This window comes from Alosa sapidissima, chromosome 19, assembly GCF_018492685.1.
Source record: "Alosa sapidissima isolate fAloSap1 chromosome 19, fAloSap1.pri, whole genome shotgun sequence".
NCBI classification, from domain to species: domain Eukaryota; kingdom Metazoa; phylum Chordata; class Actinopteri; order Clupeiformes; family Clupeidae; genus Alosa; species Alosa sapidissima.
The window spans coordinates 10,570,236-10,596,161 of record NC_055975.1 but is presented as its reverse complement, the minus strand read 5'-3'; the positions used below and the strand labels follow the sequence as shown (position 1 = coordinate 10,596,161).

The following is a 25,926-nucleotide window of genomic DNA, read 5'->3' as shown; positions in this document are numbered from 1 at the left end:
AACCGTTGGCATTTTCACAAGTAAGAAAGTTGGAGCCCGTGATTAGAGGGTATTCTATGCATTTGCCTGTGAGAAGCCTGTAATTTACTTGCAGTCGTCTTGACAGCCACAATCAATCAAGTCACTGATGAATATATGGGAGGTGTGTGGATGAAAAAACATCTTTTTGTTCTCAATGTTCTTGACTGCAGTGGAAAAAAAAATAGTTTGCCTTTCATGTTTATGTTGTCTCCTTTTTGATTGACATCGGAGCCACTGTCCTGTTTTGAGGAAACATTGAGGAGCTGCATCAGAAATTAATTACGTATGGTTTGTTTGTGTGCAGATGTTGTTGTGTTGAAAGAGAGAATGTCCTGCCCATGAAACTGTGTTCACCAACAAGTTCTCTACACACGTCTGTTCTCGTGGGTTCCTTAGAGCCTGTTATTTGTTTTGCAAAAATCCATAGCTCCCAGTTCTTCTGGGCTGTGTGAGATCTGACTGTCAATCACAGTCTGGTGCAGTCTGGTGCGCATTGACGAGCACAAACTCGATAAGAGGGTGCTTGGTGGTAGTGGGGGAGGGGCATGAGAGTTGTAAACATTCAACATTTTGGCTAAGTCCCATCTGTCAGACTTGCCAACTGCAGCTTTAATGTTCTGCAATGTTTCTGTGGTTCCACAGTGAGAAGAGGTAAGCAGCAGAGGGAGTCAGGGGTCTACGCTGCGGAGGACACCACTCGGTTCCGCGACCTGGATGAGATGTCCGGTAGCACGCTGAGCCCGGACCTGGACACCAAGGTCATCAACAAGGAGATGGCCATTATTAGCAACGCGCTGGCTGCTTGCTCGTTCATAGCAGGTGAGTGTGACCCTTGCCCTGTAGCTCCATCTCCGTACTCCTAACACAGAGAAGGCCAACACCCAGGGAACAGAGCCAGTTCTGACTTTTAAACATATCGGCTCCTTAATATGTGTGTTTAAATGTGCTCAAATGTGGATCTACTTTGTCTACCTAACACACTGTTAAGAATGGGTGACAGTCGTTGGCATATGACAACTATTCTGACATGTTATGCTGCAGAATATAATGTTGACAGCAGAGTGCAAAAAGTCTAAATATTTGCGAATGAATGCATTCAAACAGAATGCACTTTAGGTTTCCTTCGGATTCTAGTCTGGCGATGCTCTGCCAAATAGTAAGATGTGGGGAGTGGTCGTGGTGATATTGAAGGGCAGACCTGACCATTTTAAATCCAGCAATATGCCCTAGTAAACTAGCTAAGCTTAATCAATGTATGGAACCCATGCGATGTGTATTGTCTTTGTGTCATGTGGCCCACACCCTATGCATGTAATATATGTGTGCTGCCTGTATTGTGGAACTGGAATCGCAACAGTTCTAGTGTTGACAGTGTTCATGTTGAAATACTGTATCAGCTCTGGCTTCAATTAGACTGTCATTATAAACTTATTCTCAGATTTAATGTTCTGTAGTCATGTTTTGGGTGACTGTTGGACTGTTGGACTGTTGGGTGTTTGCGCGGTTGTTTTTCACACACATTACCATCTGAAAATGATGAGTGCTTTTGACACCGGCCACCGTGGAGCTCTGGCTCAGCTCTGGCTCCCGTCTGCATCCTGGTGGCAGCTGTGGTGGCAGCTACATGTGCCACAGTAACGGCACACACACACACACACACACACACACAAAAAGCACCCTAGGCTCTTCATGTTCCTGCTCATGTCCTGAGTGGCTGCCTGTACGATAACCAAGCCATGCAGCCAGAACAGATCTCCTCCCCAGCTGCACACAGACAATAGAATCTGTTTCGTTAGCATTCCTTGGCCCCAAAACCTCATTGTGTTCTCTTACTGACTGTAGATCCTTTAATGTTCTTAAATGCTTATGTGAGTACACTATACACTATCCATTTTCTGACATTGACCGATCATCTTCCTTAAATCAAAGCTGATTTGAGTTGTGGGACACAATTCACATCTCATAGCCCATGTTAAGAGCATAACAGAAAGGCTACACCGGATCCGCAACTGAACTGAAATGAACTGAAGCGCTCCGTTCGCTTAGCGTAGAAATAGTTTTAGGCATTTTTTTCAAATGTACGTGCCGCTATCACGTCTGGTGTAGCCAGTTCCATTGATTATAGGGGAAGCTAATGGTTGCAGCAGATGCAATGCAAACGGAACGCTTTAGTTACGTGTCCGGTGTACCCTCCCTGTAACTGTACATTTAGGCCTGGAGTGTAAGATGCTAACAAATACTGGGGTTAAAGAGTGAAGTTTATGGAACTGCAGAGTTTGTGCTGATAGTGATCATAATTAAAGCTTTATGATTTAATTACTCTGTAACAAGAGCTGTGTACAATAAAATATTGCTTAAATCTTCATAGTGGATTTGTATTGTATACCTTTTGCCCCGCAAATGTCCTCATGACCTCATGTATGTCAGGAACAAACAGTCCCAAGCATACTAAGGGTTTTTTTTATATGTGAATGATAATGTAATATCAATGACATCATGTACTGTAAGTCAGGTAAAAACAGTCGCAAGCATACTGAAGTTTGTTTTATATGTGAATGTTAATGTAATATCGATTTTGCCCCACAGACCACCCGGAGCGAGCGGCGCTGTACTTTGTGTGTGGTATTTGTCTGGGCCTGGTGGTCACTCTTCTGGCGCTGGTGGTCCAGATCTCCTGCCGCACGGACTGCAGGGCCCGGCGGGTCCCACGGAACCGCAAGCCGGGCAAGACTGCAGCGGTGGAGCCCGGCAACAGCAGCACCAGCGAGTCGGAGTCGGACTGGGACACCACGTCGGACCTGTCGGCACGGCGGCACCGGCGCTTCGAACGGACGCTCAACACCAACGTGTTCACGTCGGCCGAGGAGCTGGAGCGCGCCCAGCGGCTGGAGGAGCGCGAGCGCATCATCCGCGAGATCTGGATGAACGGCCAGCCCGACATCCCCGGCACGCGCAGCCTCAACCGCTACTACTGAGCCCAGCCAACAGGGGGCGCTGCTGCTGGTACTGCTGCCCACTCTCACCCACACGGACAGAGAACTGCAGGGTGTCTGATGAGATTGAGGGGGGGGGGGGGGGGCAGAGAGACATAAGAGAGAGAGAGGGGGGACATATTGTTTGTCTGATAGGGGATCGGTTCGGTTCGGTTCCGGACCTTTGTCACACCCGGCCCTCTGTTAGCTGGGACAAGAACTAGAGCCCAGTGTGCAGAACCCAGCAGGATGTGCTGTGCTGGAGAAGTTGCCGGCTCTTGCATTAGTTTCCAGTGAGGAGAGAGAGCTCATAGTCTACAGACTCCATGAAGACAGAAAGAGAGAGAGATAAAATATACTGTTCAAAACAATGTTGCTTTTTTTTCGGGGAACTAAGTAAAAAGGCGTTGCTTGAAGGTGCTGGCTTTGAGAACATTTTCCAGTATTATCTTGGAAACATGTTGTGAACTGAAAAACTGAAAACATATATGGCTCGTGCACTGTGCTTTTTATTCATACTGACCTTTGGCCTCCTGATGATTATTTAAGATGAACCGCAACAGACAACGCAGCCTGAGGACATCTCATCTGTTAATGAATATTCTGTTTATTTAAATAGATCTATTTTTGTGTGTTGATTCCCAAAGTGGAGAAGAAATGCTTAGAGGGATGAAGGGGAGTTAAGTCCTTAAGCCATCACAAATGAATAAACAAAAAAAAACAACAAGAATAATATGGTGAGTAACACAATGTCAGCTTATGTAAACCAGCTCTATTTAGCGCATACAGATACTCTAGGTGTCGTGTTTCCAGACATGGATTAGGCCTGGTCCTCAACTAAAAGTCTAGTCTTTTTCTACACAGACCAAAAGTCTTAGACCAGGCTTCAATAAAGATCCCCACTAACTTCAATGACTTCAATAAAGTTCCCCACTAACTTCATTACATTACATTTGGCTGACGCATTTTTAACCAAAGTGACTAACAACATGGTTAACAGTTTAAGCTTTTTAAAGCAATTTTCTCAACAATTCTAGGACAATTAGGACTTCAATAAAGATCCCCACTAACTTCAATAAATATCCTCACTAACTTCAATAAAGATCCCCACTAAATGCAATGACTTCAATGAAGATCTCCACTGTAAGAACTTTCAGTCTAGGATTGGGCCATGTCCTGCTCCTATATGTACACAAGGACAGAAGGGTTCATGGCGTCCCGGATAGTGAAAGTCTGCGGACCAGATCCAGGTTGGTTTGGCTGGCTCACATCAGAGCTCTAGTTGAGAGCAATTCATGGGCTACGTTGTGTAGTGTTTGTAATGCTTGATGTGCTGTACTGTAATGCAGAAGACACAGTTTGTCAGAATTCTTATGCTTTCTCTGTTTCTGTACTCCTCTCGTCATGATGTGAAAAAAAAAATGCAAGAAATATTTGAAACAAAAGCAACATACATGGAATCCATGGAATATTGACAGGCTATTATTGATGCACTGCTTTTGTTATTTTTCCACAACTTCAGTATTGTATTGTTCTCCACAAAATTACTATAAAAAGCACCTGTGAAATCATCCCTTCTAGTGTTTATAGACCCATGCACTGATTTACCTCTTTCACCAATGATTACCATATATATTATACCATATTATTATACCATATTCCATATATAAGATCTGGCTTTCTGGGAAACAACTCCAGCCCTTTCTTCTGTGTCCCTGAGCTCTATAAGCACTGCAGTTCAGAGGAAAGATGAGCAAAACGCCAAAACATTTGGGCCTTTTTGTCCTCTCCCAGGCAGACCAGTTTTGTAGGTTCTGTTGTCCTTCAGATGTGTCCCGTCTGAATTTTGTGCAAACACAAAATGTTCTGTGTGTCTCGATTCAAGGACGAAGACTGTCAGAAGAGATGCCAAAAGTTTCAGGCTCAGAAAGGACCTCGGCTCCAGCCCTTCACTTGACCTTCAAGCACTGTAGCTGATTTCTCATAAGTTATCTATTACCAACAGAAAAATCCACACATGGTGACAGCTGACAAAAAATACCAGAGGATTTTCTTCCACTTGTTGTCTTTGTTAGACCAGAAGAAGGTTTCTGGTAGGTTTCATGTAATTTTCAGATTTCACCTGGCTGACATCATATATCTCCATTGCTGGGCAGGTGAGGTAAACCTAATGTACTGAACAGTTAAGAATGATGACATGGAAAATCACTTCAGGTGAAGTAGCACGTTTTTCAACCTTTTGATCATTTTTGTATGGCACAGAAGACAAACGCGAGACGTGTATGGAAATGAGGTCATATGTGCCAAAAGCTGGTAGAGGAGACCAAATATAGTTTCTGCACATGAAATAAACTCTGAAGGTGATGAAATCTCTGCTACATGTTTACATTGTGTGCGGTGAGTTTGGGGTTTGAGGGCAAATAATCTCTTTTTATCTAAATTGAACATGAAATGAAAGGTGGAAAAGGTGTGTTTGTGTGTGTGACTGACATTACACTTTGAACGTGAGGGTATCCTGTATTTAATACCGGTTGTGACATGCTGCCCCCTGCAGTCTAACTATATTATTGGTGTCATTAGCTAACATGGACACACACACACACACTGTGGTTCACATACAGTGCAGTAGTGTAGTGGTAATAGAAGTAGTATCATGGCCAACTATTTTGTTTTAAATCTTCTCTTACAGTATGTGAATAACTGCACCCAAACTATGTTCCAGGTTAAATGTTTGTATCGATGCAGTGTGCCTATTCTACCGTGGAATTCCTCCAGAACCGCCCTCATTAATTTATTCCAGTTCAAAAAGTCATATCCCTCAAACAGAAACAAACGCTGTAAAGGTAAATATAGTTTGCTTTATTTAGAACTAAGTCCTGTGGTCATGACTTACATGTGGCATGACTTGCAAAAAAATGCGAAGACGTACAAAATCATACAAAATTAACACTCCATTAAATAGATACATACCAAAATGTATAGTTTAAGTAATGTATTTTTACGTTAAGTATATGACTCCCATGAAGGAGTATCAGGAGGACGGAATATACATTTTACAGTAAATTTGAACACAGAATGTGTGTTTTTCCCATATTCAATGTAACACACAGCTCATACAAAAGAGGGGTCTACACTGCATTTTGCAGTTTGTCAATAAAAGTGCCTTGTATATACAAATACATTACGAAAACAGTCAAACATAAAAAAAGAAACTACAAAAAGCAGCTTATTGAGTGTAGCAGCTGTACCGGTATGTCCAAACATATGCAAACATAGGTAACCTGTTTCCCAAAATGAAAAATATCCCAAAAGTATTCCGTATCCCAAAAGTATTCCATAGTTTCAGCTCAGGGCAGCGCTACAGGTGGCATGTCCTCTCAGTGTGCATGTCTTTCTGTTTTCAAACAGAGTACCTCTGTACAGACAGTATATCTAAGTATGAACTGTATAGACTGTATATCATATTATGTATAGACAGTATATCATATTATGAACTATAGACAGTAGATCATAGTATGAACTATAGACAGTATATCATAGTATGAACTGTACAGACAGTATATCATATTATGAACGGTATAGACAGTATATTATGTTATGAACTTTCTGATTGTGTATTGTGCTAATATGTGTACACCACAAATGTTCATCTTAATCTTCCCCACCAGTTCAACAGGTCTGGGTAATGTTTACGTACTCCAAGGAGTCTTTATAGTAACTGCATACACCTATAAGTGTCACTATTACACCATTACATAGCACAAAGGAGGTTGTGTGTGGATTGTGAATAAAGTTGAATTGAATCTAATCTAATCTAAAATTGCATATGATATTGTCACTGCTGCAGATTCTGTATAAAGTATACTATTTTTTAAATTATTCATTCTATAAGAAGAGAATAAGAACCTTTAAGCTGCAACCTTACTTAAACTGGACCTGCCTTCTGAAACCTAATGGCCGAGGTCCGATGTTTTCCTTAGCCTTGAGGTCATGTTTGGGGGTGGACGTAAAGCATGGTTCTCTGCTTAGTAGTTCCTTGGTTCCCCACTGAAGTGGCTCTCGGTTGGGAACGGGCGACAGCTGTGCTATGGCCTCCAGGTGTGTGTCTTTGGCCACAGCAGGCACGTTGGTAACACAGTGAGGAGAGGTGGGGTCAGCACTGAAGTACAGCGTGGTGTCCGAGTCATCGACGTCACAGTCAGTCTCCACGCTGTCCTCCAAACCTGACCTCCCCTCTGGACATTCCCGTTTGGTTCCAGAACCAAAATTGTCTGGGTCATTCTCAATGGAACCAGAATTGTCTGGGTCATTCTCAATGGCCTCCTTGTGGTCTTCTGAAGGCTGACTCTGGCGAACTGACGTACTGACAGTGAAGTATTGGCTCTCTCTTTTTTCCGAGAGCTGCTCCTCGTTGTCATGTTTTGGTGCAGCCTCCAAGTCTGGGGGCTCATCGTCCAGGCACCTCGGACCTCCATTCACATCCAGCAGAGCAGCCAATCCCTCTGGACCATAAACAAGGTTGACCTTATTCCAGTCTCCTGTCTTGACAGCAAGGCAGATTAACCACCAGTGATGGTGTTTGGGAGTCATACTGTGCTTGTTTGTGCTCAGTTCGGAGTGCTCTGACTGGCCCAGTGTCTGGGCATAGCCAGTAATGGAGAAGGTGCCGTGCCTGTGGACGGAGGGCTCAGGAGCAGTTTTCTCCCCAGTAAAGGAGCCTTGCTCCAGGCTGGCTTGGGCAGCCTGGCTTCGGTGGAGACTCTGCAGGATCTCAGTGGATTTGGGGTGAAGGAAACGGTAGTAAACCGTCACAGATATAACACCTGAAACACAAAGCAGAAAAAGCATTACCCAAGACGATATCCCTATGAGAGCAAAAATGTCTGATTCTACTGCCTCAGTGAAACATATATTTTAAATGCAAGTGTTTTAATAAGAAAAGTATAGAGATGTTACAACTCCACAGGATTGAACACTACAATGTACAACATATTCATTTGCCTGTGCTCCTATGAACTACTTACTATTTATTTAATGATTTAACACAACAAGCATCAACAGAACAGTTAGCATGAGCTCTGTACCTATCAGGAAGCTGCAGAGAACAGCTGTGGGGATGCACAGGTTGGCCCAGGATGCTTCAGCTAAAATGTCAGAAGCTGACAGCAGCAGAGCAAAGTTCTCCAGCAACATCACCTGAAATACAAACCAATACAGATGAAAAACATCAGTACTAGTGTCATGACAATATTTCTATTCTGCCATGAATATGTTTGCTTTGCAAATTCACCAAGTTACCAACAACACAATATAACACCGGAAATTTGATTTTGTTTAATTGAATGTATCTGGAAAATAAAGGTCTTGAAAATGAAATTTGTTTTGCAACCAAACCACTTATATCAACAAATCACAAACCGGTCATAACTGGGCTATCTACCAAAACTGATGTGTAATAAAAGATAAGATGACATTTCTTTGAATGAAAGCATCGGTCCAGCAACCAAATGCAAATGTCCGGAAGTGTCCCCTGCAACAGAGGAACCCTGACAGACCTACCACGTAGAAGGCTGCCATGCGGAACCGGCAGGGGCCGTCCTTCACATTGAGGAAAAAGAAGACATGTAAAGCTCCTAGGATGCAGTTGAAGAGACGCCAGCGCCCAGGGCTTCTGAAGATATCTGTCTGCTGGGAGACCAGCCAGAAGGATGCAACCAGCCAGTGGAACCCTGTCAAAAGCAAAGTCAAAAAGTCCAAGTACATAAGAATATATTTCATATTTAAATAGGGATGTGTACTATCAATGTTTTTTTACCAATAGAAATCTGTTCTATCATATTTTTTTTCTAAATTACTTTAGACAGTAAGTTTACCTGTTACTAGTGGCATTATTTTCAGCCTACTTTAAGTCTTTCTATTTCTTAATTACAAAACAATAAAATCATTAAAAAAAAAGAATCTAAAATAAGCACTCCCATTCACATGTTAAAACTTCGTTGAGCTTCGGTGTGGTGTGTGGTTTGACCCAGTGTCCTCACCTGCGATCCCACAGACCCACCAGGTGAAGACCCTGGTGAAGAAGACGAGGCTTGTGACCCTGGCCCCCAGCATGCTGACCCTCCACACCAGCTGGCACACGATGGCGGCAGGCGGCATGGGCACGTGACCGGGCCGGAGCAGCGAGCACGCCCGGCCGTACAGGACCAGCGCCCAGCACAGGGACAGCAGGCAGAGCCCACACGCCAGGGACACTGGAGGAGAGAGGACCACAAAGAAGCAGGTGTTGTTCTGTACAAGAGGTATACATACACAAATCACACATTGAAGATTGCTGACATGTCCAGTAAATCGCTGAGTTCATGTCCAGTAAATCGCCCAGTAAATCGTTTCAGTTCAGTGAATCAGTGAATGTGTTCAGTGCAACTGTAACTGTAATGAACTTTAATTAAATAAACAACTTGATAAATACCATAAATACACACTCAATAGACAAATATGCTACATTGGACAACATTTCCAGCAAAAAAATACCTCATCTATTACTAATTCATTCACTTGTATAACTTCTATATCAGCCATGTTTTTTTGTTTGTTTTATATTTTGGGGGGCTTTTATGCCTTTAATTGACAGGACAGAATGACAGGAAGCGAGTGGGAGAGAGAGATGGGGCGGGATTGGGACATGACCCGGGTCAGACTCTAACCCAGGTCCCCATGGGCACATGGATCCGAATATGATATGGGCGCTGTAACCAGATGTGCCACAGTGGTCCCCAAGGCATCTTTTTAAAGTGTGATCACTCACCAGGTGAGGAGAGGCCTTGGTCAGAGCTGAAGAGGATGTACGTATGCAGCAGTGTCTGTGGGAGGCTAACCAGCAGAGCCTCCAGCAGGCCAAGAGCAGACACATCTGCTTGCTGCATGACTACATTGCCCACCCCCACGTCTTTGTCCTGCTGACGCCACAGGGTCCTCATACACTTCAACAGCCTGCACAAGGAGAGGGACTTGGACTGTGACATTGGAAGTTTAAAGTTGACTGTGCTTGTTATCAGCAATAACAGGAAATAATTTGTTAAAAATTGATCATGGGATTGATTGTTATGTGTAATTATTGTTTTCCAGGGGCAAGACAAAGTATCTGAATCATTTGGAATTACCTAGTCTTCTGCATTAATTGGTCACAGAATGTGATCTAAGTCACTAGTATAGACAAACGCAATGTGCTGAAGCTAACAAAAGAAATTATCTTTCATCTCTTTATCAAAAACACCCATAAGACATTCACAGTGCAGGTGTAAAAAAGTAAGTGAACCCTTGAAGCCCAGTAATAACCTCAAGCAATTGTTCCTGGTAACGATGAATATATAATATATATATACGTATCTATGCACAGGATGGCCGAGACAAACTGTTTCTTGCCAAATTAAGATTAATCTTTCTTCTTTACTTTACTTTAACTTTATTTAGCTAAAGTCAGCTGCCTCTACCTTGGTGGAAGAATGTTTTGAGTCTTACCTTGTAAAGATACCCATGTGAAGGACATGGATGAGGATCATTGACATTCTCCCTTTTTTTCCATCAGACATGCACCACCTGAAACTGAGGACCTGCGCAACTGACCCTAATACTATCAGGCCAAGCGAGAGACAGGCCCACAGTGTTCGGCCAATCAAGAAGAAGTAAACCACACAGAAGAACACTGGAAAAGATACAAAAAAATTGACACTAATGTGACCATCAACAATACAATGGAACACATTAGTTCTGAACAGACCAGAGTTTCCCCATCTAGCTCAGTGACATGTGTTTACATTCTGTGCGTTCATCTGATAGCCTACGGTTCCGTTGAGTCCATGTGGTTGTAATGTAATCCATCTGTGCCAAATGTCTGGGAACGCCCCCTCTTGTTCATTCATGAATGCCAGAAAAGGCGCCCAAATATGACAATGCCAGACTGGCTATTGAAAAACGTTTTCTGTTGTATAACCTATAACGTCTTTTTGAGCAGGCATTAACTTAAAGGCGTAATGTTATAAATGGACACAAGTTAATAATCTGGTAGCCTTACGTTATAACACACACATAACCTTCAATAGTAGCCTCAAACAAATAGAAAATAAAGTTTTCATGCCATCAATGCTATCTTTAGAACGCAACAAAACGTAAGAGTATAGCCAAATATGTTGGCCTAACTAGAATTCAAGAACGATATAGCCTACACTGTAACTCACGTATTATAAAAGATCTAAGTTGAAGTAGCCGAACTTTACTTACGCGTTGTTCTTTCCGACAGGCTTATGACTGCGGTGACCAAGAACAAACATATTTGGCACCACATCGCCCATATTCCTCTTTCACATTGCATGTTCAACAGCAGTAGCCTAGTCTGGGACTATCGGGAATTTCACAGCGGCATCTCTCTTTTGCGGTTATGGCGAATATGCAGAGGCAGACGGTCGGATCCCAGTCCCAATCTGAGGACGACCCGCTTCATGCCCGTCTGCTTGTTCATTGAAGTTGTGAAATACGTCATTCCCGCGTAGTAGAAGTCATCTGACACTGCGTGGTTGTAAAAAATATGTATAGGCCTATATTATATTTTGATCAGATGAAAAATATGGTTGTTGTCGAATGTTTTTCATAGGACCAGTTTTCCTATTTTTGAGTAGTTTACCAAAAAACAAACATTTGTGTTAATGACAATTAGCCTACATTTAATTTTGCTGAAAGAGAGATGAAAAAGGAGTCTTTTAAAAGGTGCTGCTTTGTTTTAGGCCTATTCTGAATTTAGGCTACAACCCCAAATCAGAAAAAGTGTAAAATGCAAATTAAAAACAGAATGTGATAAATTAAAAGTCTTGTGAACCCATATTTAGCAGCAAAAAGGACATAGACAACATATAAAATGTTGAAAATGAAAAATGTTACTATTTCATGGAAAGCAACATGTTTAAAAATGTTGGGACAGGGACGTTTTGAAAATGAAATGTCCCATTCCTGCTGATATAGGATTTCAGTTCCTCAACAGTATGGGATAGGCCTACTCTTCATGTCATGTTTTTCATTCCATGAAACACCTAATTTGACAGGACTGCAGACAGGCCATTTAGTACCTGGACTCTTCCTCTATGGAGAAATACTGTGCAGAATTCATTTTGGCACCCCCGCACTGTCATAGATGTTGGGTTTCGAACTGAGCAAGTTTAATAGGTTGGATAGGCCCTGTCCTCTTTAGCCCAGATGAGTCCATGATTCCTAAATGAATTGCAAATTTTGATTGGTCTGCAGATCATGAAGCAAATGGTTAAAATAATACCCCTGTTCACATTTTTAAGAAACAGGCTAGACACACATTATTACACATCACCTTGGCCTACATTGGCGTAATTGTGTCTCACTTCCAAAGTCGTTTTTATAATGTGTGATAATGAGATATGACAATAGCCTAGCCAAGGCCTACTTGGTTAAAAGGTCACTGAAGCAGTTGAATATGCATATGAACGGGTAGGCCTATTGTTTATTAGTGACAGGTCGATTCGGCATAAGCAGAAGACAGACATTCAAAAACCTGCATCTACTCGTCGGAAAGAGAACTGAAATATCTTTGCAAGCTTCAAATGGTTCATAAGTATAGGCCTAGGAATTGTTTATATGTGCGTATGAATCGTGCGTGCCTAACTAGAACTGTCGGTTAGAGTGAGAAACAGGCTGCAGTACAAGGCTACACTTAAGTACATTATTAAATTATTATCCTAAACATAAATCTCAAGACTGTCTGCTAGCCTAATGTAGCCAACACCTCATGTAATCTGTGTCATTCTTAATTTCTGTCAACACTAGCCTACTACAGTGTCAGGTACATTTGCTATGTTCTTAATCATGCAGTAAGGCTACCTTTCTCTTTCTTTGACTTTAACAAATTAACACTTGTTCATTCTTAACCACATAGCATTGTCACATTTATTTTTATAAACTCATATTCAGGGATGGGCAGTATTTCTAATACATGTATTTAAAATACAAAATACTATTTTGTAATTTGTATTTTATTGAAATTATAAAAATGCCTTCGTATTTTGTATCAAAATACTTCAGTGTATTTTTGTATTTTCAAAATACTGTTAAATACTTTCTGTGAAACACTGTGATGGCATGCATCTAACTCGCTATAAAGCACACACTCCTTTGCTCACACAAGGACAGCACAAGGATTTGAGTTCACAAGCTTATATTGCAACACTTGAGTTTGCTATTTTCCTTTCTTTTTTGTGTTTTACAGTTTTTTTTCTAGACTTTAAATTTGTCTATGTTCTTTGACCTGTGAAATATTTCAGTGCTATGGTAACTTGACAAGATACCTCAAACCCGCCCAATTGGGCTTCTTTTGACTTCGTCGGGCGGGGGGAAATAAGCTTTAGACGGGCAAATAAAATTTTGAGTTGAATGGTTCTCTATGACAAAATCGTTGTTGGGGTGTTTTTTTGCTAAAGAGGGCAGGTTTTTGAGCGTGAATGGGCGGAAATCACTCAACCCAATCTGGCAACACTGATGTTGGTGTTTGGGCCAGTATGTGGATGGAAGCAGTTTAGTTAGGCTACAGAACAACAATGGCTGTTGTAGTGTCAAAAACAGATTACAAGGTGAGTCCTGTTTATTTTTATTTGTGTTATGATTCAGATGTGTGAGAATGAGTAAGGATATGACCAATGACTAGGCTACTTGTGAAAGACTAGATATAATAACCCAACTGGCCCATGTAAGGTACTAACATCATTATCAAGCAATGATGTCTGCTGTAAACCGTACTGTAGACTTCCCCAATTTGTGTGTGAACAAAAGAAAGGACAAAAATTAGGGGCAGCCGTGGCCTACTGGTTAGCGCTTTGGACTTGTAACCAGAGGGTTGCTGGTTTGAACCCCGACCAGTAGGCATGGCTGAAGTGCCCTTGAGCAAGGCACCTAAACCCTCACTGCTCCCCAAGCGCCGCTGTTGTTGCAGGCAGCTCACTGCGCCGGGATTAGTGTGTGCTTCACTTCACTGTGTGCTGAGTGTGTTTCACTAATTCACGGATTGGGATAAATGCAGAGACCAAATTTCCCTCACAGGATCAAAAGAGTATATATATACTTTTTATGTATATTTAAATAATATACAGAGACGTAGCCTATGTGTGAGAGAGCAGTTTCAATTGGTAGGCTAGGCTAGAATACTGATAAGAGTGGCAGAATACTGATGATGCACAATCAAGCCACTGCGCTCACACTCTCTTCGTCACATACTTCACATACACAAACATGTTCTTTCCCTCACATACACATTCATATTCCCTCGGTCTCGGTCTCTCTCTCACACACACACACACACTGTTGCTGAGTAGGAAAAGGCCTCATTTTAGCACATCATTCCTGATATATCTCTGTTGCTTTCAAATTGTTGTACATCCCAGAATAGAGAAGCATGACAGAAGGAAGTAGTGGTATTCAGGGGGAGTGTTTAATACATTGTTCAGATGATAAACCTTGTGGCACCTACTGTATGAACATAAAGTCATGGAACACACTACTGAGAGCAGCTTAAATAAGAGCCCCATCCTTGATCTTGCTAAAGGTCTCCCTGAGGGTAGAATACCATCCATATTGTATCACAGAAAATGCCGTAGCATCTTTACTATGAAGAAACTGCTTGACAAGATCCTTGCAAAAGACATATCTGCAGAACCGTCTGTCAGAGGACCTAAGAAAATCCGCAAGGGAAGGTCCAACGACTAAGAGTTTATGAGGCCAAAGGTATATAGGTGCTGGTCATATAATTAGAATATCATCAAAAAGTTCAATCATGTCAGTAATTCAATTCAAAAAGTGAAACTTGAATGTTATATACACACACAAATGTTTAATTCTTTTCATTTTGATGATAACTGACAACTAATGAAAATCCCAAATTCAGTATCTCAGAAATATTACTTAAGACCAATACAAAAAAAGTTTTTTTTAGAAATGTTGGCCAACTGAAAAATATGAAAATGAAAAGTATGAGCATACAGCACTCAATACTTAGTTGGGGCTCATTTTACCTGAATTACAATGCGGCATGGCATGGAGTCGATCAGTCTGTGGCACTGCTCAGGTGTTAGGAGAGCCCAGGTTGCACTGATAGTGGCCTTCAGCTCTTTTGCATTGTTGAGTATGGCGTATCACATCTTCCTCTTCACAATACCCCACCTTAAACCAGGTACTGGTAGCTTCGGCACTGTGTGCAGGTGCCAAGTCCTGTTGGAAAATAAAATCTGCATCTCCATAAAGTTGGTCAGCAGCAGGAAGCATGAAGTGCTCTAAAACTTCCTGGTAGACGGCTGAGTTGACCTTGGACCTCAGAAAACACAATGGACCAACACCAGCAGATGACATGGCACCCCAAACCATCACTGACTGTGGAAACTTTACACTGGACTTCAAGCAACGTGGATTCTGTGCCTCTCCTCTCTTCCCCCAGACTCTGGGATCTTGATTTCCAAAGGAAATGCAAAAATTTACTTTCATCAGAGAACATAACTTTGGACCACTCGGCAGCAGTCCAGTCCTTTTTGTCTCTAGCCCAGGCGAGTCGTTCTGATGCCGTCTCTTGTTCAAGAGTGGCGTGACACAAGGAATGCGATAGCTGAAACCCATGTCTTGCATACGTCTGTGCATGGTGGTTCTTGAAGCACTGACTCCAGCTGTAGTCCACTCTTTGTGAATCTGCCCCACATTTGTGAATGGGTGTCTATTAATGTGCTTGGACACAGAGCTCTGTGAACAGCCAGCCTCTTTAGCAAATGACCTTTTGTGTCTTGCCCTCCTTGTTCAAGGTGTCAATGGTCGTTTTTTGGACAACTGTCAAGTCAGCAGTCTTCCCCATGATTGTGTAGCCTACAGAACTAGACTGAGAGACCATTTAAATGCCTTTGCAGGTGTTTTGAGTTAATTAGCTGATTAGAGTGTGGCACCAGGTGTCTTCAATATTGAACCTTTTCACAATATTCTAATTTTATGAGATACTGAATTTGGGGTTTTCATTAGTTGTCAGTTATAATCATCAAAATGAAAAGAAATAAACACTTGAAAAATATCAGTATGTGTGGAATAAATGTATACATTATACAAGTTTCACTTTTTGAATGGAATTACTGAAATAAATCAACTTTTTCATGATATTCTAATTATATGACCAGCACCTGTATTCTGTGACAAATGTAGCAAGTATTTGAAAGGTCAAAGGACAAAAGAGTGTTTAACAAAAAAAGCAGAGTTAAGACCTGATGACAAAATAGAGCAGCCGTCAGGAAAGGTTACAAGAGTACTATCCATAGCCAGTCGTGACTTAGTAGCAGCAGAAGGCCATTCCCATAGATCCTGCTACAGGGCGTACACAAAGGAAGATTCAGACATAGACAAAGATGAAACTAACTTGGCCTGCAAATGTGTACAGACCTGCAAACTTCTAGCCTAGAAATCTAGACGCGCCCATAGCGGCAGCAAATTACATTTGCTGCCAGGGCTAGTCTAGCAACTCTCCGTTGGCTTGTGAGCTCCAGAAATCGAAACTTAATCAGGCCAATGAAATCGTGTATAGAGTCGTTAGGTGGGCTTAACATAATGATTGATGGCAGAGTTGCAACAGTTTGGCTTGAATTCCCTGCTACTTGAAAACAAATAAGATGGATGTTGCTGCTGGCGAACAGTGTGACACGAGTTAAGCTTTTATTAAGTTGGCAAACGTTTGAACTAGCCAACTAGCTCCGCTGGTGGGAAACGCATGGGACTCATAGCGCTGCCGCTGTCCTATTGCGTGCAGAGGGAATTTGAAAGACAACTGATTATCCCGCCCCTCGGACTGAGCTCTGCAAACGGTGAGTGCCCAGACCCTACATTTTAATGTGGGTCTGGCTCATCAGGTTAGCAAACTTCCTGACTGCTCCTGCCTTTCAAACAAATTAAAGTGCACGGAATTGTGTAGGTTACAAACTTGTAGCAATCAGATGGAGGAAGAGGAGGATGAGGAGAACATAAATGCCGGTCTGGATGAATATGATGATGGTGATGAAGATTAAAAATATATTTTTGAGTCCTCATTAATCTTGTCTTCAAACGTTTGAGCACATCCACCTATAAATTCCACTGTAGCCTAAAGCCAAAGGAAGAGTAGGGCTGAAACGATTCATCGAGTTACTCGAATAACTCGATTACAAAAATTACTCGAGGCAAAAACCCTGCCTCGAAGCCTCGTTAAATTCCTATGACGCGCACTATTCGCGCAGGGATCTGATTGTTCCACACGGACCGTTGTTCAGGAAGCACACCACTAGCGCGTGAATCGTGATACATTCTGAATTTAGCTGCCGCTATGTCGGAGTCAAGATTTCCATAAATGGCAGAGAATGTCTAAAGTTTTCAAGTAAAGTTTTGGATCATTACATACTCAAAAAAGAAAAGAACAAGCATCTGAACCGAAAACATCCACTCCATGCTGTTTCACCCAAGCGTCAATAAAGTAGCCTATCTATCATCTACGTAGCCTATAGCCTACATTGATGTTGGCTGATTTTAATCACATACTGTATTTGTAGCGATGTCGTGATATAATGTTTAGCTTTGATGTTTTTAAGTAGTAAACTTATTCACGTTCAATTGCAAGACAGTATGCCTAAAAAAGAACCCCTTATACACACATGCATGCATCCTCATCTTCCCTCACGCACCGCACGCGTGCACACATACACACACAGGTTGCTAGGTTACCATAGCAAATAGGCTTACCCTAGAAATTATTTTTTAGTAGCCTAATAGTAAAATTATTTGTTAGTAGCCTAATGGTAGGCTATTTTTTAGTAGCCTAATTGTAAAATTATTTGTTAGTAGCCTAATGGTAAATGCTGCAGGTGTAGAAATCTACATAAAACAGATATTTACTTTGATGTCAGGTCTAGATTACAGCATGAAACTTGTTGTGCATATTAATACATTAAATTGCTTTCCCTCTTCTCCCTCCAAGCACTTCACAACATAGTATGGACAGCTTTGTTCGCCCAGCTAAGTCATGCACATGAGGCTGCAATTTTACAGAGCATTTTGAACATTATTTAATTGTTGGCACTGGCACTTATAAACACTAAATGGGTAAATTGCAATAAATGGGCTTAGTTTTGTAGCCTGATGTTGGAGTTAGAATAAATACCTCTGTGCCAATTGCTTGATCATTTTACAGCCATGTCATTTTCGTTATGCATTATTTGTTTTGGTTGTTTAAAAATGCAAAAAAAAAAAAAAAATCTGATTAATCGATCGATAAAGTGCTAGATTAATCGATTACAAAAAGAATCGATAGCTGCAGCCCTAAGGAAGAGGATGTTCCCTTGAATGATGCTAAGCTTGCTGAGACTGTCTTGCAGCAGATACTGGTCACTCGTTCAGCATGGAGCGACAGCAACCTGAAAGTGGCTTTGAACTCTACTCTGCTTCCACTGATGCTTCTGCAAGGTGAGTCAGGAATAGTTTGATTACCATAGTCAGGCGCGCCTGCAGTATACGGCCGTAAGCACTGTGTGTACCACCAGGCTACTCAACAACAAGAGAGAATTTCCCATAGTGATTGTATTCACACCAAATTGGCCTACCATAACGTCCCAACTCTGCATAGAGTATCCCATTAACTGCATGACAGTAGGCTATTTACAATTTTCTGCAAAGTTTGAAAACGTTTTTATAATCAACTTAATGGAAAACTATATGCACGCGCACACCTTTCGTTTGAGCAGGAGACAGGATACGCACGTAACATTACATAATTTAGGCTAGGCTAGTTGTTTTCTTTTACTAACTATAGTTGCTGGTTATCAGCCCACAATGTTAAGCTAATTCACCTGACTCAAGACTCGTCATGGATATACGGAGCCCCTAAGGGCTAAGTACTATGTAGGCTACTTTTCAGCTGATAAATGAACAAACCTAACCGGCATTCATTAACTAGCATTCATTCCTGCAAGCTCCCCTGACCATAGTTCCATAACAGACACATTTTAAGGTTTAAGACATTTTAAAGGGGCCTTTCAGCTTTCACAATACAATTCAGTTGTTTCATGATTGCAGAAATGCACAATTATTAATGAGTTTATCTCAGTAGGTTTCTAGTAAATTACAGCATTCATTTTCTGTCTGTTTGTGTACAGAGGCTCTGCTGCAGCCTCTGCCCCTCAGAATGTGGTGTTTGGCCAGTGCACTGAGTTTTCACAGGGTGACCTGTTGAGAGATGAGAGACCAGGAAGTGCTGGCAGGTGGAGCCCGGTGTCAGATGGGAGTGAGGCCTGGTTTACTTGGTATGTCAGTTGCACAATCATTTACCATAGCAGATGGATGAGAGTTTTAGATCAAGTCAGTCCTTAAAATATTTAACCAAAAGCATTCAACCTTTCTCTCTAGAGTGAAAGAATATCTATTATAGTGAGGAGGAGATTGAAAATGTGTTGGAGAGGCAAGGTCTCATGGAAATTACTGGTAAATCTTAAATGATTGGAGACAGAACAGGACCAATACAGGTTTGGGCTGCCTGTGGGCATTTCAATTTACCGTGAGAGGGAATGGAAAAGGCAGACCACCATCACCACCAAGAGCATCATCATTAGAAGGGTCTGTTTTACATGTTGCGCTTTGCATTTTCACTGTTCACAAGTTTAACGAGAGAAGCTGTCCAGCCTGCCACTAATCCTCATTCACTCTGTTTCTCTGTGTGGGCCATTCTCCAGGGCTACGCCGTGCTCTCCCAGAGCTTTGGGTTCCTCCGGCGGGTCAGAGGAGACAACTACTGTGCCCTGCGAGCCTCCTTGTACCAGGCGCTGATGCGCACTACCAAGCTTCCTGGCTGGCTGAAGCAGAAGAGCATCTTATTGGTATGCCGATCTCTTCTACACTCCTTTACACCTGCAAATTCCTCATGCCCACAAACACCTATGACGTAAGATACAGTGGAAAACTCCTCATTAATAATGTCACATTTACACTGACACACCTTGCCATAGCTCACTGCCTAACATCATACCCATTTCATCACACCACGACTGACGACATTGAGGGACATTTCCTAGATTTGAAATCCATCATTGTGACACATACCACAACATAATTCACCTCAAACCATGCGAATTTAACCCCATTGAGACCCTCGTACTCCTAGAACATATTGAATAGGACATTGGATATCCATCCATCTTTTATTTTTAGATGCAAAATCTAGTAATCCATTGTATGTTTTTTTGTTGCACTTTTTAGTTTTCAATATTTGTTTAAAAAAATCTGTCAAAACAAGTTAAAGCAAGTACATTGTACCTTTAAAAAAAAAAAAAAAAAGAAATGTGCTATATACAATATATATTTATTTATTTTAAAAAGTAAAGTATTAAATTGGTAACATTAATTAACATTAAAGCGTAACTCTCACCAAAATGCAACTTAGGGTCTTTTTGTGAATGTACCTCAGTCAAACTTTCGTTTAAAATCTAGCTAGATACCAAATCGGACCATATCCTCGATACAACGAGAAACAAGTGGAAAGAACTGGTGTGAAAACCCACTGATTGTGTTCTGCGTTTTACAATGACCTTGGTAACCACTCCAAATACACTTACTTGTGCTTGAGCCATTTCTCTGTCTGCTCTGCAGTCAGTCTCTTTTCTGTGCCTGTCTGAGCTCCGTTCAGGCAGATTGAGGGCCAGCAAGTCCACATGTGCACAAAATATTTCTACAGGTAGGCCTATTTTTTTTTAATTTTTTTTTACACAGACAAATTAATTCCACAGCTACAAAACGGTTCTACACATGTGCAATACAAATCATATCCTTGAAGACAAATTATTTCCGCACATGCACAAAATATTTCAACAAGTACAAAGTTTCCGTGCACAAGCACAAATTGTTAGCCTAGAAATCTAGACGCACCCTAGCGGCAACACATTACATTTGCTTCCAGGGCTAGTCTAGCAACTCTCCTTTGGCTTGTGAGCTCGAAAAATTAAACTTCCATCAGGCCAATTAAATCGTGTATAGAGTCGTTAGGCGGGCTTAACGTAATGATTGATGGCAGAGTTGCAACGGTTTGACTTGAATTCCCTGCTACTTGAAAACAAAGAAGATGGATGTTGCTGCTAGCCAACAGTGTGACACGAGTTAAGCTTGTTTTAAGATGGCAAAAGTTTGAACTAGCTCCGCTGGTGGGAAAATGCATGGGACTCAGCGCTGTCCTATTGCGTGCAGAGGGAATTTGAAAGACAACCGATTATCCCGCCCCTCGGACTGAGCATTGCTAATAGTGAGTGCCCAGACCCTACATTTTAATGTGGGTCTGGCTCGTCAGGCTAACAATTGTTTTATACAGCTGCAAAACTCTATTACACATGTGAAATCTTTTCACAGGTACAACATATTTATGGCGATGTTTTGATTCCATACAGGAATGTTACATTTAACTTAATACACTATCAATTCCCATTTACATGGAACCAACATAAATTATTCAAAAAGGCAAACACAAAAAAGTTTAACTATTTACTTTGAAAAATAGACTTCATGTATTCACATTGAAATATATGTATGTTTATGTATGCAAATGCAACACTCAAGTAGAGGTAAGCTTAGACCGATATTTTTGCCATTTTTAAATTTGCGTGAGCTTAAAATGATAAGGTTCTATCTCCACTTTTGGTCGAAATTGAGTTTTTGACATAATCTGATCCATTAGGTGTCCATTAATGCCTGTGTGGTGGTTTTTTTTTTGTCATTTTTTTTTTTTATTTAGTTAATAAAAAGGTTCCATCTCACAAAACATAAACCGAGTTGGGATTATAAGGTTCTAGCTCCGGTAGATTCAATATCCAATCAAAACCCTGAATGAACACAGACAGACCAATCAAAACCCACCTCTTTAGCATGGACATTTGAAGCCGGTGATGGCGCCCAAAAAGACGTAAATGTACAGACGCCAGTACTAGAAGAGTTCGGTAAGTTGAAGCACATAGAGCTGGTATACTTAATTTACAAATCATTAGCTAGCTAATGTAAACCAGCTTGTTTGCCAAGGTAGCTAGCTAGTTTAGCATTAGCAAACGTTAGCATTAGCTTGCTAGCTCACCAACAGCAGTTTTGCACCTGTAAATCTACAGTATGTATGTGACAAAATAAACATCCTTGTATCCTTGTAGATGGGCAACTGCAGCTTAGCTAACATAACACCAATTTCTAACTTTACTCCCCTTCCATAAATGCAAGCTAGCTAGCTGCTAGCTTTTTAAGCTGTCAGCATTCAAGGTTTGCATGTGTGTGCTCCCCAGAGAGTGCATGCCTCTTCTCTGCAGTCTGTCAGTGTGGAGAACCCTAGAACCCTAACCCGTATCAGCCTGTCTTAGCCTACTTTTAGTACATTTAAGGTGTAAAAGGATAAACATTTACTCAATTAACCTTTGTTAACTCCGTATTTGCCCTTTTTTCTCATAGAAGTATTCAAATCAAATTCAGTATGTAATTTTGTTATTGCAACAGATCAATGAATATCGGCCCAGAATATCGGCCAAATATCAGTTGTCTGCCATGCTAAGTCATAGATATCAGTATCGGCCTTAAAAATGCATATCGGTCGACTGTTTATTTGCTGTTTCAAAAGCAAATAAAAACCCTAAAACCTATGCCGGCAAAGACTAAACTAAAGTAAATGGGTACCCAAGAACCAGTAAGTAGGAGTTTGAGCTGCAGGCCTTTAAAGTGGCTTGCGTTCGTGGAACCAGAAACAAGATGGCTGTTTCGCGCCGTACCACAGCAAAAAAATAAAATAAAATAACTCACGCAAATATGTCCGTCTCCTCCTAGACCACGCAGCATGGGGCTGGTGATACAGCTGATCTAATGTCTTTCGTTGCTGAAGATGTTGCTAGTAAGGTTGCCACATTTGATTTGAGAAAATCCGGACCTGGAACCTGCCAGCCTTTCTCTTTCTCTCTCTCTCTGTGGTGCGCAGTCAAGATGTGTTCCCAATTAATTACAGTAAAGTAACTAACATTCAAAAGCCCTCCTTACACTGACAGACTTTGGAAAGATTTGCAAAGATTTGGAAGATTTTTGAAAGACTACAGTCTCACATCTAAAGAGAGGTAGTAGAGTTTTTAAGTCACAAATGCAAACAGGCCAGAAGCGTTTGCACAAAAGTAAAAATTAGTAGCACTTTAACAACATCCATGATAATCCTGATCAGTAGCCAAAGAAACTGTAAACATCAGGCACTCACATGACGTTAAGGATTTTCTGGCGCATAATGTGACGTTTAAGAAGCTAAAACGCCGTTTATCCCTGTTGACACGGCAGCACATAACTGGCGTTATCAGAAATCTCCACTTTGGCCAGAGGTTTTAGAAATAATCGTTTTCTGTGATTAAAAACAGGGTTTTGGTGTAAACGAGAGGCCAAACCGCAGGGAAATATCTGCGTTTTCCCTTCGTGTAAACGGGGTCTCCATCTCTGGCAACTGCATTCGTAAATAGACTATTAATGCGTTCTTTTTATTTAAGCCTGTGCCATGCCTCCAGCATGAGTCCGATTTTTGGAGCACAAGTGACAATCCTCTCAAGCAGTTTTCTTTTCATGTCAGTTAGAGGTGGGTCTGTCACGAACTAACTAGTTCGTTCGAACGGGTCTTTAAAATGAACGACCTGAACTGGTTCGCCTTTCCAGTTCTTGTTCGTTCTGTTGTTCGTCGCTGAATCACACTGACCTAGTGCTGCTGTGAATGCCTATGGCCCAGCTTCCTAAGGCGAGAGCCAAACCAATCGTATGCTGTTGTCTGTATTGTTTCTAAAACGTTCTCATCGAATTAGCCAATGAGAGGCATGAACGCATAGCAACCCTTTACATGAAAAAAAAAAACAAATGGGCTAATGAGACTAGTGGGAGAGCATACGATAAAAAAATAACGATAATGGTTTACATTAACAATTCCATTTTGCATTTCAATATTGGCATTTACATTTAAATATTTGTCAAATGGTAAATGCATGCTGTCTTTTGTATTTTCTGTGTCATGCCAGGTTAATGAATGTCTCTTCAATCTGTCTCGTTCGTTCGTTCTCACACCAAGACCCCCCACCTGTTTCACTTCGGTCTGTCGTTCTCGTTAAGTCAGTCACTCTTTCTTGGCTAGAAGAGTGATTATGGCTCTGTAGGTGTTGGAGAGAAGTCACTATTGGTTTTATATTATTCACGTCACTATGTGCATGAGCCACAACTAGAAAGACTTGCGATAATATCAAACATGTTTGATATTGTCGTAACGGCAAAACTAGAAAAAGACTGACTCCGACTGACTTAAAACCGCTAAGATTGGCACCTTACACTTAACGATCTAGTTGACGGGAGCGCGCCGCGATTCCATATGGAGGGACAAAGATGCCAGAAGTTTTCAAAACAAAATTACATGTTAAATAAAAAATATTAACTCAACGGCCGGACGCGGTGCCCTTGCTGTTTCCGAAAGAGGCGGCAGTAAACCTGAGTCCAGAGGTAAGTTATAATCTTTTTTTCATTTTTTTGCACAACTAATCATTATCAATGTCCTATCAGCTGAATGTGTCAGGCTCCCTTTTTGTGCCCCCTTTTTGTAAAACTCCAGTTGATCCTTAAGTGTATCATATGGCCATAAGATGGTCAAGATGATGATGATGACCGTGACGATGAGGATGAATGTTCGCCTGAAACAAAGATCCAGATCTGCTCTTATTTTAGACAATTCATATCTAGTGGTAAGTTTGAAATGGGATTTTTAAAATGTAGATTTGATTTCTATATAGACTAAAGGAAAAGGCCACCAGTCAATTTGGTCCACGAAACAATGTGCTCTCTTCAGTGTGTCGTGGACACAATGCAAACCAATTTCTGTATTCCGTGGACAAAAGGTGTTACAATGTAACATGGTTTTGTAATGAATATATGTAGCCTATTTCGTCACACAAAAGTCCTTCTGTCTATGGAATAAGGCACGTTACATTTGGCGTCCCACATGCAGAGGATGTAGGCTACATTTCTCATGAAAAGTCACTTATCTATAAATATTTAGGTCTGGATACCTTTCTTGAAAATCCATCAATGCCTCCAAAGATGACTGTTATATCTGAAAATACGCATTAACACATTTAAAATAACAGCAAAACTAACTAGGCTATTATAATAAGCAATGATTAAGGATAGCATACATAGCCTACCGTATCAGTTTGTGGTTTGTGTCTTTATGCATTAGGGATCTTGGGCCAGGGACGAAGTAGGTTCTTTTGACCACACAGCCGAGCTGTGACAGGCGAGCAATCACCTCCACCGTATCAACTCAGTGCATTGCCGCTCATACTCTGCCGTACTGTACTCGAATTCACTGTCACTAATGCTGATCTTACACTTCGATATCCCCAGTGAGGCATACTTGCTTTCACCGCTCTTACAGCAGCGTCCAACTCATCAGTCAATTGGCTGCATCTGCCACGAACCGACAGTTCAAACTCAGCCATCCGTCTGAATAGTGTTCTTCTGCCCACCCCAAGCAGACCGGCAATGGTTGACACTGGTACCCTCTAACAAATTTCCTATGTGCTCAGGTGAAACCACTAGAAGTGGACGTCCCATAGTTCCTTGTACCTGCTGTACTGTAACTGTGGGGGCTTCTGTATGTGACCTTTGCGCTCTAATATGTGTTAGAACATCTCCAAGCTCAGATACAATCCGTGGATCAATCGGAGTCTGTTCTGAAATTGCACTTAAAAAGATGAATTCCTGTGTGCAGATAAACTCCAAGAAGTCACTGTCGATAGGTGTACGCTCAAGAGCAAGCTCCAAACGAGAGCGGAAACGTCCCAAAATATAATCCAAGAGCAAG

The 25,926-nt window shown here is 41.4% G+C and overlaps 3 protein-coding genes across 7 annotated transcripts in view; 2 read left to right on the top strand and 1 right to left on the bottom strand.

Moving 5' to 3' along the window:
- Positions 1 to 3,082, top strand: part of LOC121693254 (protein eva-1 homolog A-like) — a 37,014-nt gene extending 33,932 nt beyond the window's left edge. For 3 of the 4 annotated variants that reach the window (XM_042072561.1, XM_042072563.1, XM_042072562.1), the window contains 2 exons: positions 664 to 840; positions 2,608 to 3,082. In XM_042072561.1, coding sequence (XP_041928495.1) covers positions 664 to 840; positions 2,608 to 2,996 — 566 coding nt within the window. In that variant the 3' untranslated portion in view covers positions 2,997 to 3,082. Of the gene's footprint in view, positions 1 to 233; positions 305 to 663; positions 841 to 2,607 lie in introns of those variants that run through there. The other variant, XM_042072564.1, reaches the window with a different exon arrangement.
- A 2,740-nt stretch (positions 3,083 to 5,822) lies between these two features.
- Positions 5,823 to 11,561, bottom strand: xkr5b (XK related 5b). 2 transcript variants are annotated; one of them, XM_042072296.1, is made up of 8 exons: positions 11,271 to 11,561; positions 10,512 to 10,695; positions 9,799 to 9,983; positions 9,032 to 9,244; positions 8,553 to 8,722; positions 8,078 to 8,189; positions 7,286 to 7,816; positions 5,823 to 7,255 (listed from the first exon to the last, which is right to left on the bottom strand). In XM_042072296.1, exons 1-8 carry the CDS (start codon positions 11,359 to 11,361, stop codon positions 6,915 to 6,917), a joined length of 1,827 nt encoding a protein of 608 aa, XP_041928230.1. In that variant the 5' UTR covers positions 11,362 to 11,561; the 3' UTR covers positions 5,823 to 6,914. The 2 variants fall into 2 exon arrangements, with proteins under 2 accessions (XP_041928230.1, XP_041928229.1); XM_042072295.1 differs by having other exon boundaries at positions 5,823 to 7,816; positions 11,271 to 11,560.
- Positions 11,562 to 18,437: 6,876 nt separating this feature from the next.
- On the top strand, positions 18,438 to 20,208 carry LOC121693518 (ubiquitin thioesterase otulin-like). Its single transcript, XM_042072988.1, has 4 exons — positions 18,438 to 18,512; positions 19,202 to 19,348; positions 19,552 to 19,658; positions 19,775 to 20,208. The coding sequence occupies exons 2-4, from the start codon at positions 19,282 to 19,284 to the stop codon at positions 19,985 to 19,987; spliced, it is 387 nt and encodes a 128-aa protein (XP_041928922.1). The 5' UTR covers positions 18,438 to 18,512; positions 19,202 to 19,281; the 3' UTR covers positions 19,988 to 20,208.
- The last annotated feature ends 5,718 nt before the right edge of the window (positions 20,209 to 25,926 follow it).